The following is a 14129-nucleotide window of genomic DNA, read 5'->3' on the forward strand; positions in this document are numbered from 1 at the left end:
CTTCACACCATTTGAATTTTTTATCTTATAACTGTTTTTACAGTGCACATCTCGGTATGCATATCGTTATCCATGTTTTAAATTATTTACTTGATGTGTATCCTTAGGAGTGAGATTGCTGATCAGAGGCATGCATATTTTTGAAGGCTCATGACCCCTGTGGCCAGTTGGCCCCTGGAAAAGGTGTGCCCATGTTCAGCACCAGCTTCAGCATGAGTGGGGAGCTGAGATGATTGTGGGGCTGGCTGCAGGGTCTGTCGAGTTCGGTTTGTCTTGGCTCTCTGTGTGCTTTGCTGAAGCAGTCCTCTGGAAGACTTGTGGACTTGCCCTCATTTCGATCTCTTTCTCAGGAGGAGGCGACATGGCAAGAGCAGGAAGCCCCTCGGCGAGACACTCCCACCGAAAGTTCTTGCGCCGTGGCCGCCATTGGCACCCCGGAAGGCAGCCCCCCAGGTATCTCCACCTCCTTCTTTAGGAAGGCGCTGGGCTGGCCCCTCAGGCTGCCGAGGGACCTGCGTAACTGGATGCAGGGACTCCTGCGAGCCATTGGCCTCCATGTCAGGGACAATGCTTACAACTACTGCTACATGTACGAGCTCCTCAGCCTGGGGCTGCCGCTCCTCTGGGCGTTCTCTGAGGTCCTGGCAGCCATGTACAGGGAATCTGAGGGCTCCCTTGAGAGCATCCGCAACTGGGTGCTCAGGTGCTTCCCAGTCAAGCTCCGCTGACACACCTGGCTGCCCCAAAGTGCCTTCACATTTCCAGGGTTCAGATGGCAGTGCGTTGGCAGTTTGCTCAGGCTCTGGCCGGGAAGCCTAGCATTCTCTAAGCAGTTAGCTCAAAGCCAAAGAGTTTCACGTGGGCCACCTCCGCCTGGCCTTATCAGGGTGAACATCTACTCATGATGCTAGGGCCAGGGGCGATATGAAGGATCTTTTCTATAGCTTTGTACTTTTATATGTATACACCAAAGTGAGCCATATTTCTGGGTTTACATTTCAATTTTTTAATAAGCCTAGAGAAAGCATTTTTTATATGAGTGTCAGTTTTTCTAAATATGGGGGTTTGAGGTTTGCAACCAGCTTTATAAACCCCTTCAACATTGCAGTGAGTTGTCAGAGCCACTGCCTGCTGAGTGAATGATTTGGGATTTTACATACATGAAAGTGAGTGTGCCACCTCCTGACCAGTGCCTTTTGACTTAGGTGCCCAGATGCCACTTGTCAGCAGCAGGATACTTTCTATAACATGAAAGCATAACTATTTTAGAAGAAGAGAGTAAAGGGCAGAATAGAATTCAACCTACAAAAGCACAGAGTAGTGTGTGGTTGGCTGTTATCTGTCCCCCTGCAGGGAGGACTGTTTTGCTCCCTTGTTTTGATGTTAAATAGTAGCTTAAAGGCTTCTCCACCCCATATCAAATCACAGCCAAATGACAAAGAACCAAGGGTTTCAACAGATTTTACAAACATATATTTTCCCTTCCCACTAATGGGCACTGCAGTGCAAGCCCACTGGTGTTTGACCACGGAGCTGATGCGGTGCTGAAGATGAGCGCTTTCAGCTGATGTCATTTTAGCCCCTGCGGCTCCCATCAGATCCTCCAGCCAGGCTGCAAGCTGAGCCAAGGGCATGCAGGGTCCATATGGGTCAGGCCTAGTGGAGTGGAAGACTCTGCCCGCTCTTGTGGTGTCCTTAGAGACTGAGGGGTTTGTTAGCACATCAGGTTGTTGCTGGGAAGCGTGGCCTGCCCAGTGAGCATTGCCCGTGGACATCCTGACTGCTTCGCTGCTCCACAGCCATGCATATGTGGTCAAAACAGAAACCATTTTAACACTGCCCTGGCAAAGGAATGGGTCTGACCTCCAGGGGAAGCTCTACTGTATCTTGACTGACAGGGAGGGCTGGGAGTGGAAGCTGTTTATGAACTGATCCAAAGGAAACATGCCTTAGTAAGGGTAAAAATGAACATGTAGGCCCACCTACATTCCTCACTCTGGGTGTCTGGAAGAGTCCTCAGCTCTCCCTACTCCACGCTGCCTAGACATACACGGCTGCAGGGTCTGGCTGAACAGTCAAGAGGCTGCCGGAGAAAGGCTGTCTGCAGTGCTCAGTGTATCTGGAGTTGCTGGACCCAAGATAGCTCTATGCAGTTATCACTAGAGATGCTTCTGGATTAACTAAGAGGGGTGCCTGGGTGTGGGTGAGGAGCCAGAGCTCTTGAGAGCTTTGAGATGATAAGTTTATATGGGATGGAAAGAAAGAAGGAAGTGCATTTCTGCAAATACTTCCCTGAAATCCTCGGGAAGAACAGAGTCATGGCCATGGCCAGCTCTGTGGGAGCTGCCACCTCTGTCCTTGGTGGCACTGTTCTCAGTCCCATGACTTGCATTGTGTTTTCTCCAATTTTTGCTGGGATTTTAACGTTCAACATGGTGGGAGGAGTCCTTGATTCCTTTTGTTTGATTATAGAAAGTAAATTCTCGAGGTCATGATGTGAACAGCCATGTTATTGTGATTATCTTCAGCTCAGGGTAGGCTGAGATGCTTTGTGGAGTGCTCCATGAAGCCAGAGTCAGAATCTCTAAGACTGTCATGTTCAGCCATAAGGAGACTGGTTCGAATTACTGTGGTGAGACAGGGTGTGCCTGTCAGGAGTTTGAGATGTTGATATGTTCTGAGACCTGGAACCTTTCTGCTGGGCAGCACCAACACACAGGGATGGACCCCAGAGGGTGAGTGCCTCTAGGCCTCCACAACATATTTAAGAATGAGTAGGAGATGCTAGAGTAAAAAGGGAGCAGAGAGGATATTGGGGACAAGTCGCAAACTGTGTGCGTCCACTCTTATAAGTCAGTAGCTGGTCACAACCAGAAAGGTCCATCTCTCCTAAGCAAACAGGGACGTTTCCCTTTTTCAATAATTGCCTTATTTTCGACGCCAGTGCCTTCTCATGATGTTCATTTCCTTTTCTCCCCGCACTAAGATGTCTTTTCTGTCTTTCTCTTTCCAATCTCACACCATGGCCATCAGTTCATTTCAGCCTTCCAGTGCTACACCCACTTCTTGGCTGACACATTTCTGCTCTGAGGTGACTGGTTTTCTTGCCAATTTTCAGAGAGTGGTACTAACCCCCAACCCGCTTTCCGCACCCCGTCCTCCCCGCCAGTGGTACCGGTTGCGCTAACTGTGTCTTGCGTACTGATGGACTCATTTGGTGGCATGGTTGGTTAACAGCATGGGGGAGGTGTTCAGCTTCAGAGTCAAGTCTGTGTCTATTTCCCGTGGAGCCGGCAGCCTGGTCAATCCCAAGTGCATGTCCCGCCTCTCCTCTCTCCCTCGGGCATACTTGCGTGCATGCTTCTCCAGTTGCACCTGCGAAGCCACCTTACTTTCTTGGGAGGGTCGACCCTGATCTCGTGACGGTACCATGAGGGGGGCTCTGTCACCTTTGAAAAGAACACTTGTTGAGCAGCCTCGAAAAGTTCATACACACCAGCCCCTTCTTAAATTGGCTCTAATGTTAAGATTGTTAATGTCATTCATCAGAACCATAGGTGATTCTTTGGAGGGATTTAAAAAACGTAATTATTCCCAGGCCTCATCCCAAGCTTGACCCATGCTCTGTAGGTTGAACATGTGATCACAAATATTCCAGCAAACCCTGCCTTGGTTACAGCCTGCACTGTAGATCAAGGGTTTTGCTGTGGCTTTTCTTATCTGCTTTGGCTCATAAAGCCCCAGATGATGCCAGAGCTTCAATTAGAGCCATCTTCATCCCAAGCAGGGATATCTTTGAGAAATGACCCACTTCTGCCCCAGACCCCTGTGACTCTGCTTAAAGCACACATTCCTGCTGACTCTTGTACCTGCGGCAGCAGGATAGTCACTAACGTGCTCTCAATGAGAAACAACACACCAAGCACAGTGGAGCTGTCCTAGGCAACTCCTCAGTCTCAGGCTGTGGTGGGCGTCTGTCCTGCACGCAACCCAGACCGCCCTGACCCCTGGGCCAGCCTGCCCAGCCCTGCATGCTGCATGCTCGCTGTGTTTGTGCAGATCTTGGCCAGTACGAAGTTGTTGCTCTTGTCTTATCTTCTCTTACAGAGTCTCCCTCCCTTTATAGAATGTCAACCAAAGAGTGCCCTCCTCCCCCTCAGCCTCCTCTTTAGCTAGCCTCCCCACCTCATCACTACGCATGTCTGTGACCTTTGGTAATCATTTACAGTGCCACACGGAATCCTGTATTTTGCACACAGCAAAACAATGTTTAGCTTTATTTATGGTATTTGATGCTGTAAATGGAAATAAATATTGTTCTTTATAAAGCTCATTGTTTCCTCTCTTCTTTGCCATGGAAGCTTCTAAAACCTCCACACAGGGATTGGGTCCATTTTCCCGTAACTGCTGGCGGGACTTGCACTTGTGGTGACACGGGACTCTGGGGCTGCGCTGAGCACTCTGAAAGGAAATATTACCCAGGGGTAATATTTGGAAACTGTCACCGACGCTCCTGGGCCAGGCTTTGGGGTCTCTTTCTTGAACACTCATTGTACTTTGCTGTTCTAGGTGCTGGGCATAGTGGGTGAGGATCAGTGTCCCCTTGGCGATTAGAAACAGACTGTATTGACAGCTACCTGCACCCAATTCCCCCACACATCCAAGCGTGGCTCTACAGGAGAGCCTTCTCTGTGAATCTTACACTAATTTAGGCTCCCATATAGCAAATGTTGGTCTTGAACATTTCACAGTGGTCCACAGCTGAGTGGAGAGTGGAAGGTAAGGAGGAAGGACTGGGCATCAGTCTCAGGATGGCAGTGAACTTGGCAGTGTTTGCATCAGCCTGTCCTTTATTCCTCAGAGACCTCTCCTGTCCCCAAAGGCTCAGGGCATTCAGTGTTTACGGTGTGAGGCCCTGCCCTAGCGCCACCCTAAGTACAGCATCCATGGCAGGTCCCGGGCAACTCCAGGCTGTGTTCAAGGGAAAGATTTGGAGACTCACTCGGCTAGCCTGAGCAGTGCCAAATTCATCTGGTCCTCAGCCTCCCCAAGGTGGGATGCCTGCCATTGCCTGGCTGGGTGTAGCTGGGCCTCTGACACTGGTATGAAAAGTCACCTGTGAACTTCATGAGGTCCTTGGCACCTCCAAATAGGTGTTCCTGAGGTTCTGGTCTCTGATGCCTGGATCTACCTTCAGAGCTGCCTTAGGTCATGACCAAGGGTCCTGTATTCTTACCCAGGGGACATATTTTCACTTCCATTCAAGGAGGGATGTTAGGTACTATATGTCAGGTGCTGGGCTGTGCAAGTGACTCATTCCTTTATGCATTCATTTACTCAGCAAATGTTTGTTCTAGGCCTCATTCCAAGCCCTAGATACAGGAGAGAACCACGCAAAGTCCCCACACCTCCCTGCACCTTAGAAATGTGGCTCATTATTGCTGTACTAGATGAGATCTATTGTATTTAACTGTGCATGTGCTCATTTGTTTATTCAACTATGTGGTATATCCTGAGCATCTACTATGGACTAGGTATACAGCAGGGAATAAAGCAGACAAAAATCCTCACTTTATTGTCAAAGCGTGACACCCCAAAAGGTGTTACACTAATAAAGGCGTCCATAGTCACGACACGTGAAGAATATTTTATGCTGATCTTGCCTGTCCTTCCCAGCCCTGGAGACTCACAAGATTCATTAGCATGTTAAGTCTCTGAGGCATATTCATAGAAAAATTTAATCAACTTTGTGAAAGTCAGCTGTCCCATACTTATTTGAACATCTTGTTTTGGTTTTAGTTTGTTTTTTTGAATATTGCATTCGACATACATAGTTTTGGTACAGTAGTCTTTAATTAAGAGATATTGGATTAAAGACTTCAAACTTTCAAAGTAAAACCATAGAATTGAATATTAAATAGAATTAAATATTGATTAGATCTGGGGTGATAAGTTTGTAAGCGTGAATCCTCTAATAGGAAGAAGAACACATAGGAAAAACGTGACATAAATCTGATTGTATGAGTTTTTAAAACTTAATGTAGAATAATAAATATTAAGTAGACCATTAGACTAGGTAAAAATGTGAACCAAATGTTATAACAAAGAAGTTCACTGCATGGTCATTTCAAAATTCATTAAAAACAGATGTTCATGGGCACCTTTCACAATGTAGATCATCAGTTAATATTTGTTGATTAAAGAGTCAATGATAAATAGGCAAAGGCTATGAATAGGCAGTTTACACTTAAGCAAATTTTAAAAAGTAAACAGTAAAAAGAAAAAGCATTTACAAAAGTATTCCTACTTGGTTTTTAAAGGAAGTAAATTAATTATGGTGCACACGGGCCAGGTGCGGTAGCTCACACCTGTAATCCCAGCACTTTGTGAGGCTGAGGCAGGCAGATCACTTGAGGTCAGGAGTTCAAGACCAGCCTGGCCAACATGACAAAATCCTGTCTCTACTGAAAATAAATAAATAAATAACAAAAATTAGCTGAGCATGGTGGTGCATGCCTTTAATTCCAACTATTTAGGAGGCCGAGCTCAGCATGAGAATCGCTTGAACCCCTGAGGCAGAGGTTGCAGTGAGCTGAGATTGCACCACTGCACTCCAGCTTGGGTGATGGAGTGAGACTCCGTCTCAAAAAGAAAATAATAAAAATCACGGTTCACCTACTGAATTAGCAAAGAAAAAAGTAAAATTGACAGTAAGAAAAAAATATGAATTTTATCCCAAGTATAGAGTAAAAGGTAAACTGGGAGAGAATCTTTTTCTGGGAAGCAATATGACAACCCTGATTAAGATCCAGGAAAAGGTTCTGACCTCTTGGCCTAGTAATTCTACTGTAGGGAATTTATCCTGAGGGAATAATCCAACAGAAGAAATAAATCTCTGTGCAATTTGAATGTATAAGTCAGTCAACCAGAGTGGGTGGACTGTTCTCCTTTATTTCTGTAAACACATTCATTTTTACAACTTAAGAAAAAAAAGGCTTAGTAAGTAAAAGAAGTTACTGCATCTTTTCCTGCCCCCCAGCCAGCTGTTATATAGGGAATGTTTTCTCTGTGCCAGGGACTGGGCCAAGAACTTTATGTGCAGAATTTCATTAGCTCTTCACCTCCTTGTGGCAACCTTGAGGTCAGTACTGATCTTAAAGAAGCTCCTGTTAAAGACGTTCACTGATACTGATACTGGGGAGGCAGAGGCGAGTCTAGCGCCACGTTTTCCACTGTGAAGTGACTGAGTTCCACAGCCCAGGCTAGGAGTCAGGTGCCTGCTCTAAGAGGACCTCAGTCATGAGGAGGGCCTGGGCTCCACCAGAGACCAGGCTTTGCTCCCAGCACTTGGTACTGACTCAGTGGCATTGCACAGGTCCCTCTGTGGACTAGGGCTAAGGATGCCTCTAGCATAGGGTTTTGGAAGCTGTTTGGCTCTCAGGACAGCAAGATCTCTGTGGCATGTTCTAGATAGCACTTTCCTGATTTTGCACATCATAGAGTGCCCAGAGGAAGACTTGTCTCGGGCATTCTCGATTAACTGGGGCTCAGAACACCTGACAGGGCATCTGAGCCTGGGAACTGGACAGCAGTCCTGATTCACGCTGGTGGCACCATCTGTTTTTCTCCAGTTTTCTGATTCCCCAGCCTTCTTAAAGGCAACAGCCACCTCCCTTCAGACACCCCGGCCTCAGCTTTGGGCTCCCCTTCCTCCCACCACCTGCCAGAGGACTTTGGTATTGCCTTAGTGAATGCCTGAGTGTCAGCAAAGAGGGGGCACAGGCTCTCACTTTGTACCCAGCCACCCACTTGACATCCACGCCTGTTGTCTGTTGAACATGTTCAGCCCAAATGCCCACCTCAAACTGCTGATTCTCCCCCGAAACAGGCTGCACCCTTAGCTTTGCCATTGCTGGAAACTGCAATTCGCCTTTTCATGTTTCTCAGCCCAAAGGCCCTGGAGGCATTCTTGACTCTTGGTTCTCTTGACCCCACACCACATCCATCAGCAAATTTGAGGAACAACCAAAACCTGTCCACTCCTCACCCCCTCCACACTAACCGGCCTCAGCCGCTGTCATCCAAGTTATTGCAGCCACCCGTCTGAGGCCTTCTGCTTCTCCCTTCATCCCTCAACCTCTTCAACAAAACAGCTAGATTATCCTTTTATTTATTTATTTATTTATTTATTTATTTATTTATATTTGTTTGTTTTGAGACAGTGTCTCACTCTGTCACCCAGGCTGGAGTGTAGTGGGTGGCATGATCTCGGCTCATTGCAACCTCCGCCTCCCAGATTTAAATGATTCTCGTGCCTCAGCCTCCCAAGTAGCTGAGACTACAGGCACCTGCCACCATACCCAGCTAACTTTTTGTAATTTTAGTAGTGACAGGGTTTCATCATGTTGGCCAGGCTGTTCTCGAACTCCTGACCTCAAGTGATCCTCCCACCTCAGTTTCCCAAAGTGCTGGGATTACAGATGTGAACCACTGTGCCTGGCCTGGATGATCCTTTTAGAATGTACATCTCATCACTGCTCAAAACTCTCCAGTAGCTCTTCAGCTCACTGCAAGCAAACACCAAAGGCATGATGGATTCAAAGGGCTCTATGGGGTCTGGACCCTACTCTGACCTCTCCTACTTGCCCTTGCACACTCTGACCCCGCCATATTCTCTCTTAGAGCCTTTGTGCTGTCTGTTCCCTCTGCCAAAAATACGCTTTCCCGGCATTCATATGGCTGAGCCTGTCCCTTATTCAAATTTGTCCGTGTGTCCCCAATCCCCACAGTGCTATCTACCTTTAGTCCTGAGACCTGCACTCCCCGGCAATCCTGCTCCCTCTTACCCTACTAGACAGTTTTTCCACTGCATGCATTTATTGCCTTCTACATATTATTGTGTCGTTCACTCCTTTATTGTGTGTATTGCTTACTTATGTTTTCCAGCCTTGCTGGAATGCAAGCCCCATGAGGGCAGACGTCTTGGTTTCCTTTGAATGTTTGTATAACCCCTACAGAACAGCACTTGCTTAGCAGATAGTGGGCCCTCAAAAAATGCGTTTAGAATATATGCCCTCTGTCCTGGACCTCAGATGGCAGAGCATGCACCCATCTCAGGCTAGGGAAGGTCTGGCTGGCATCCAGCATGTTCAGGAGGGAGACCTGGAGGAAGAGAAGTCTGACGTGTGTCCTGGCTACCGCTGCAGACCGGCTGATTGTGAGAAGGGAGTTTTGATGTTGCTTCTGTTTTGCCTTCTGAGGGCATCATCTTCATGTACATCTCTTGGCAGAGCTGGGTCTGCACAGCAGCAGGTGGGCCTCGGCTGCCTCCTCTCAGGGACAAGCCGAGGTTGCAGCCGAGAGCGGTTTCAGCAGCATTCCCTTTAGGGCGTCATGGCCCAGGCCACTGGCCTCACACACATCCTCTGTCCCCTCTTCACTGTGCCTTGCTCTGGGGTCCTGACATAGGAATCCAAGTGGCAGATGTGAGACAGGGGACGGGGTGGGGAACACTCCACCCACCATAACCTGGGCTGGAGGGTGCGGCACCCATGCCAAGGCACATGGATGGCTCAGCATGGCTTTGACCCCCTGCGTCCAGTTATCCTGCAAGTGCCTATAACTGAGACCAAGAAAGGCTGCCTGCCCGGCAGCAGAGGGGCTGGGGAAGCTGGGGACCCACCCTCAGATAAAGAGTCCAACTCTTCCATTTGTAGGAGCCTCAAAGTGCCAGAAGATCAGATTTTGTCTTTTCCCACTCCCAGCCCACACCAGCCCCTGGCTGTGACTCCCTTGGGGACATGTGGCAGCTGGATGGGGATCGTTTGCTCAGTGCTGGGGTCACGATACTGCCCTGGCCGGGGACTGAACAGGAGGGAAGGACAGTGAGCCCCAGGCTACTTCCCTTCCTGCTTTACAGGGTTGCTGCTGGGCTGCCTTCCCAGAAACTTAGAGTTCTTCCTGCCCACCTCATTCAGAGAAACGTGGGTTTAGGTCCTGGCTGTGCCCAAAGCTGGAGGCTCACAGCTGGCCAGACACGGTGCCTGTAGTGGCTGAAGAAGAGGGAAGAAAAGAGGCAGGGTCCAAGAAAAAGGCTTCAGACCTGCTGCTGTTAGAAAGAAATTCAGCTTCTCTGCTACTCTGGAGCCCGCAGAGCTGTTGGGAAGATTCAGCATGTGCTCCCACCCCTCACCTCAGTGGAGGAGACCTGGCGTCCAGAGGGAGCCACGTGCCGAGGGCTGGTGCCAGGTCGCCGGCCGCCCGTGGCTGGCATTTCCGTGTCTGGCCCAGTGTCCAGGATGAGGCCTTCACGGGAGGAGCAGCTCAGCTCTGCTGAGGGCCATGGAGAAGGGGCTGAGGCTTTGGCACCACCTGCCAAAGGTTGCATCTTCCTTCAGGCTTACATTTTATTTTATTGGTCCCTGTGTGAAGGCTGCTGCTTGGGCTGGCCAGAGCCCCTTGAGCGACGCCATCCGCCTTGGTTTGTGGGCAGTGGGGTGTGTGTCTGTGTGTATCTACGCACCTGCACACACAAACCAGGCCCACTCCTGGAAGGAGTACAGCAAGGCAGGGCAGCCGTGCCCCACGGCGGAGGAGGCAGGGGCCCAGGATTGCTCACCAATGTGTTCACTCCTGAAGATCTGCGGACACCCATTTCCACGACTGCGCCCTGAGCAGTCACTCTCAGAAGCCCCCATGTGGGCAGCCGGCCCATCTTGGCACCTGTGCCTTTTCTCTAAAGGGCCACACACTGAAAAGGACCTTGGCACTGGCATTGACAAGTCTCCTTCCCAGAGCAATTGCAGCATCCCCTGCCCGTGGGTAGAAGGACTGCCTGCCGCAAGCATCTTCCTAGGGCCCAACTTATCCCACCGGGGGCTTGTGGTATCCCCTCTCACAAGAGGGCAGGGAGGCCACTCTGCCCGGAATCCCAGACATCTGCCTGTGAGTCTCAGATGCCCTCCCTGCCCTTCTCCGGCTGGGCTCTCTATCAAAAGGCAAATAGCCCTTGCAAGTTACATTTTCCAGCTCCCTTGCCACTGGCTTCCTGTTATTTTGACCACTGGAAGCGCTGGCTGGGGGCTGGAGGGCAGAATCCAAGGGGAAGCCAGGGCGTCCGTCCCAGCTCCCTGCCTTGCAGCGGTGTTGTGGCCTCTGCGCTCTGGTGGCACCAGCTTGTCCCCTTGTTCCTCTGCTGTGGAGGGACTGTGGCCTGCTGCTGCTTGTTCTGGGTTGCCTCATTATCCCTGTTTGGCTTTTGCTCTTTCAGCACCCCTGCAGTTCATTTCCTGTCTGGACGCTTCTGTTGAACTCCCTGGCTTGACTCTGTCTTCCTGGCTGGATCCTGATCCTCTTAGTTTTGCTGCTTTCTTTCTCAACTTTTTTCTGCAGAGAGAACAGTGGGCAGGGGCCAAAAGTGGCTCTGGCCATTAGGAGCTGTGTAATGTTGGACAAGTGTGATAGCTCCTCCAAGCCTTGGTTTCCCTTTCTGCAAAGTGGGGGTAACAGCAGCACACGGGAGGCCTGTTGCATTGTCGTCTCCCTGGGTTCTGGGGGTGAATGGAAGAGTCTCAGCCTTGAGTAGAAAGCAGCAGCAATTTCACCAGCAGAACCAGGGAGTGCCGCGCCTCTCCCTAACCCTGTGGCAGGGGCCTGGCTAGGAAAGGGCCTTGGGACCTGGCTGCTGAGAGCCGTGTGTGAGGATGAACATTCCCCAGACCCTGTCTGGCTCTGCCTGTCCCTGCCTGTCCCAGGCTTGTAGGTAGGCCTTGGACCCAGCACTTAGGATTTTTGGAACCTCATCTTCCATCAGGGAGCAGGTATCAGGCCAGAGCTGAGGTGAGGCTGAGGTGCTCAGTTCTGGGCAAAGCTGCTTCGTGCCACAGGCTGGCAGCAGCTGCTCTGCAGGGTGCTGGATCCTTCTGCTCACCCCTGACCCCTATGTCCCTCCTCTCTTGTCATCCCCCATCCCCCATTAGAGTTCTTGATTCTCCAAATGAGCAAAGATGACGTGAAGCAAAGTCTTAAGCAAAGAGCAGCCAGCCTTGGGGAGGCAGCAAGAGGGCTGGTGGTGTGGGCATGCAACTCAGGTGAGCACACCTGGCTCTTCACCTGGGGCTGGCCACAGGTGCAGCTGCTCTGTGCCCAGCAGCCAGTGGCCCAGCTGCAGGGGCACCCAGCACCGAGCACTCCCTGGCTGGCCTGGTGGGCATTCTCTCTGGACTCCACTCTTTTCCACTCATGCAGTGACAATGCTAATGGCATTCTCTGAGGGCTGTTGGGATGCGAGGGTGGATGCAGGTGGAGTGCTCACCAGCATGTGGGCACTTGATGAGTCAGGGTTGCTCTTGTTACTGTCCTTAGTATTATTTTCAGTATTTGTACTAGCACCACTAGTATTACTGCTGTTATATGGACACAGAGGGAGCTGTCTGCGAATGAAAAGAGATGTGTGGAAGTAGCCACTTGATGGGAGGAATTTCCTCCCGGGGTGGTACTGAACCCATAAAACCCTGCAATAGCCATTGGCCTGAGCCTTAGAGGGCAGATGTCGGGGAGGAGCTTGGCCTCCTTTGGGGCATTTTGCCTGGGCCCCTTGGCAAAGGGGGCCCCAGAGAAAGTACCGGCTTCTTTTGTAGACTCTCTACCTCAATACTGCCCCTGAGCTGCCCTGATGTCGGGGCTCACTGTGAGAGATGCTGGCCCTGGCCCTGTGCAGCGAGGAGCCATCCGTCAGCCATGACCTTCACCCTCCTGGAGCCCAGGGAGCCAGGCTGAGCCCCGGCCTCTTCCATCTCTCCATGGAAGGAGGAAAGAGAAAAGCAGGATGCTGGGTGTTCCTCACAGGTTTGGTCTGGGCTCTGAGGCATGGGGACTGTGGGTCTGGTACCTCCGCAGCCTGGCGTGGCTAAGCTCACCTCCGCCGGCTGCAGCTGCCTCACCCCCCACTAAGCCGCCCTGGACTCCACCACTCTCTTACCTCATCCCCAAGCCCAGTCACAGCAGTGCCTCTAGCCCAAAGCTGCTGTTCCATGGAAGTCTGATCTCCCTCCCCTTCTGCCTCTTCCATGCCTCGCTCTTACATGCTTTATCTTATTGCGTAGATATTTGTGAACATGCCTTACCTCCCTTGTGAGACAGAAAGAGGTCCTTGAAGGCAGGGACTGTGGTGGGAGGTTCATCCCCAAACCCGCAGCACAGGCCTGGGTCCGAGGAGGACGCAGTCAGCCTCTATTGGATATACAAGCATTTGGGCACAAGCTCACAAGCATATACCTGCGTTTACTCAGATAGAAGCCAGGCATGGAGCTGGGTCTTTGCACAGTCGTTCTGTATAACAAGCCTCCCAAGTCTCACTGGCATAGATGGCACCTATTTTCTTGCTCAGGAGCCTGTGGGTTGACTGAGTAGCTCGGCTTCAAGCTGTAGGTAAAAGGGCGAGGGGGGTTCCCCTGGGATTGGCTGGGTTGGACTCCAGGTCTGTTCCATGCATCCTCCATCAGGGACCCTGACTGAAGGGGTGGTGGCCACCTGGGACAAGCTCTTTTCATGGTAACCTAGCAAGAGCATGAGTGACAGCCAACCAGCAAGCCCACTTAAAGCCTCTGCTCGTGTCCCATCCATAAGTTGCCACAGGTCAAAGCAAGCTTTGCCACCAAGCCTCACATCCATGGGGCAGGGCTATACACCCACCAATTCCAATGGGAAGGACTGGAAAGTCGCAGGACAAAGCACAACTCTGTTACAGGGAAGAACCAGGAGCGCTTTCCAGCCAAAACTCCTAGCACAGAGGTCATGCAAAACAGTGTCCATGCGTGGTTCTGTGTTCACAGACACGCAGACTGACCCCCGTCCTCTGACAGAATAGATGACCATGTGCTGGTGTTTTAACCTCTTTGTGCTTGAGTTTTCTTTTTCTTTTTATATATATATATAATTACATTTTAGGTTTTGTGGTACATGTGAAGAACATGCAGGATTGTTGCATAGGTACATACATGGCAATGTGGTGTGCTGCCTTCATCCCCATCACCTATATCTGGCATTTCTCCCCATGTTATGCCTCCCCAACTCCCCACCCACCCCCTGCAGTTCCTCCCCTTAGTCCCCCCAACAGACCTCAGTGTGTA

The 14129-nt window shown here is 50.5% G+C and overlaps 1 protein-coding gene across 22 annotated transcripts in view; it reads left to right on the forward strand.

The window, feature by feature from the left end:
• Positions 1 to 4333, forward strand: part of MICAL2 (microtubule associated monooxygenase, calponin and LIM domain containing 2) — a 151904-nt gene extending 147571 nt beyond the window's left edge. For 13 of the 22 annotated variants that reach the window (XM_032240766.1, XM_032240764.1, XM_032240763.1 and 10 more), the window contains one exon: positions 351 to 4333. In XM_032240766.1, the coding sequence (XP_032096657.1) occupies positions 351 to 728 (378 nt within the window). In that variant the 3' untranslated portion in view covers positions 729 to 4333. The remainder of the gene's footprint in view (positions 1 to 350) is intronic. The other 9 variants (XM_032240772.1, XM_032240775.1, XM_032240771.1 and 6 more) reach the window with 3 other exon arrangements.
• The last annotated feature ends 9796 nt before the right edge of the window (positions 4334 to 14129 follow it).

The sequence above is a fragment of the Sapajus apella genome, unplaced genomic scaffold, assembly GCF_009761245.1.
Source record: "Sapajus apella isolate SASKATOON/1434 unplaced genomic scaffold, GSC_monkey_1.0 scaffold47, whole genome shotgun sequence".
NCBI lineage: Eukaryota > Metazoa > Chordata > Mammalia > Primates > Cebidae > Sapajus > Sapajus apella.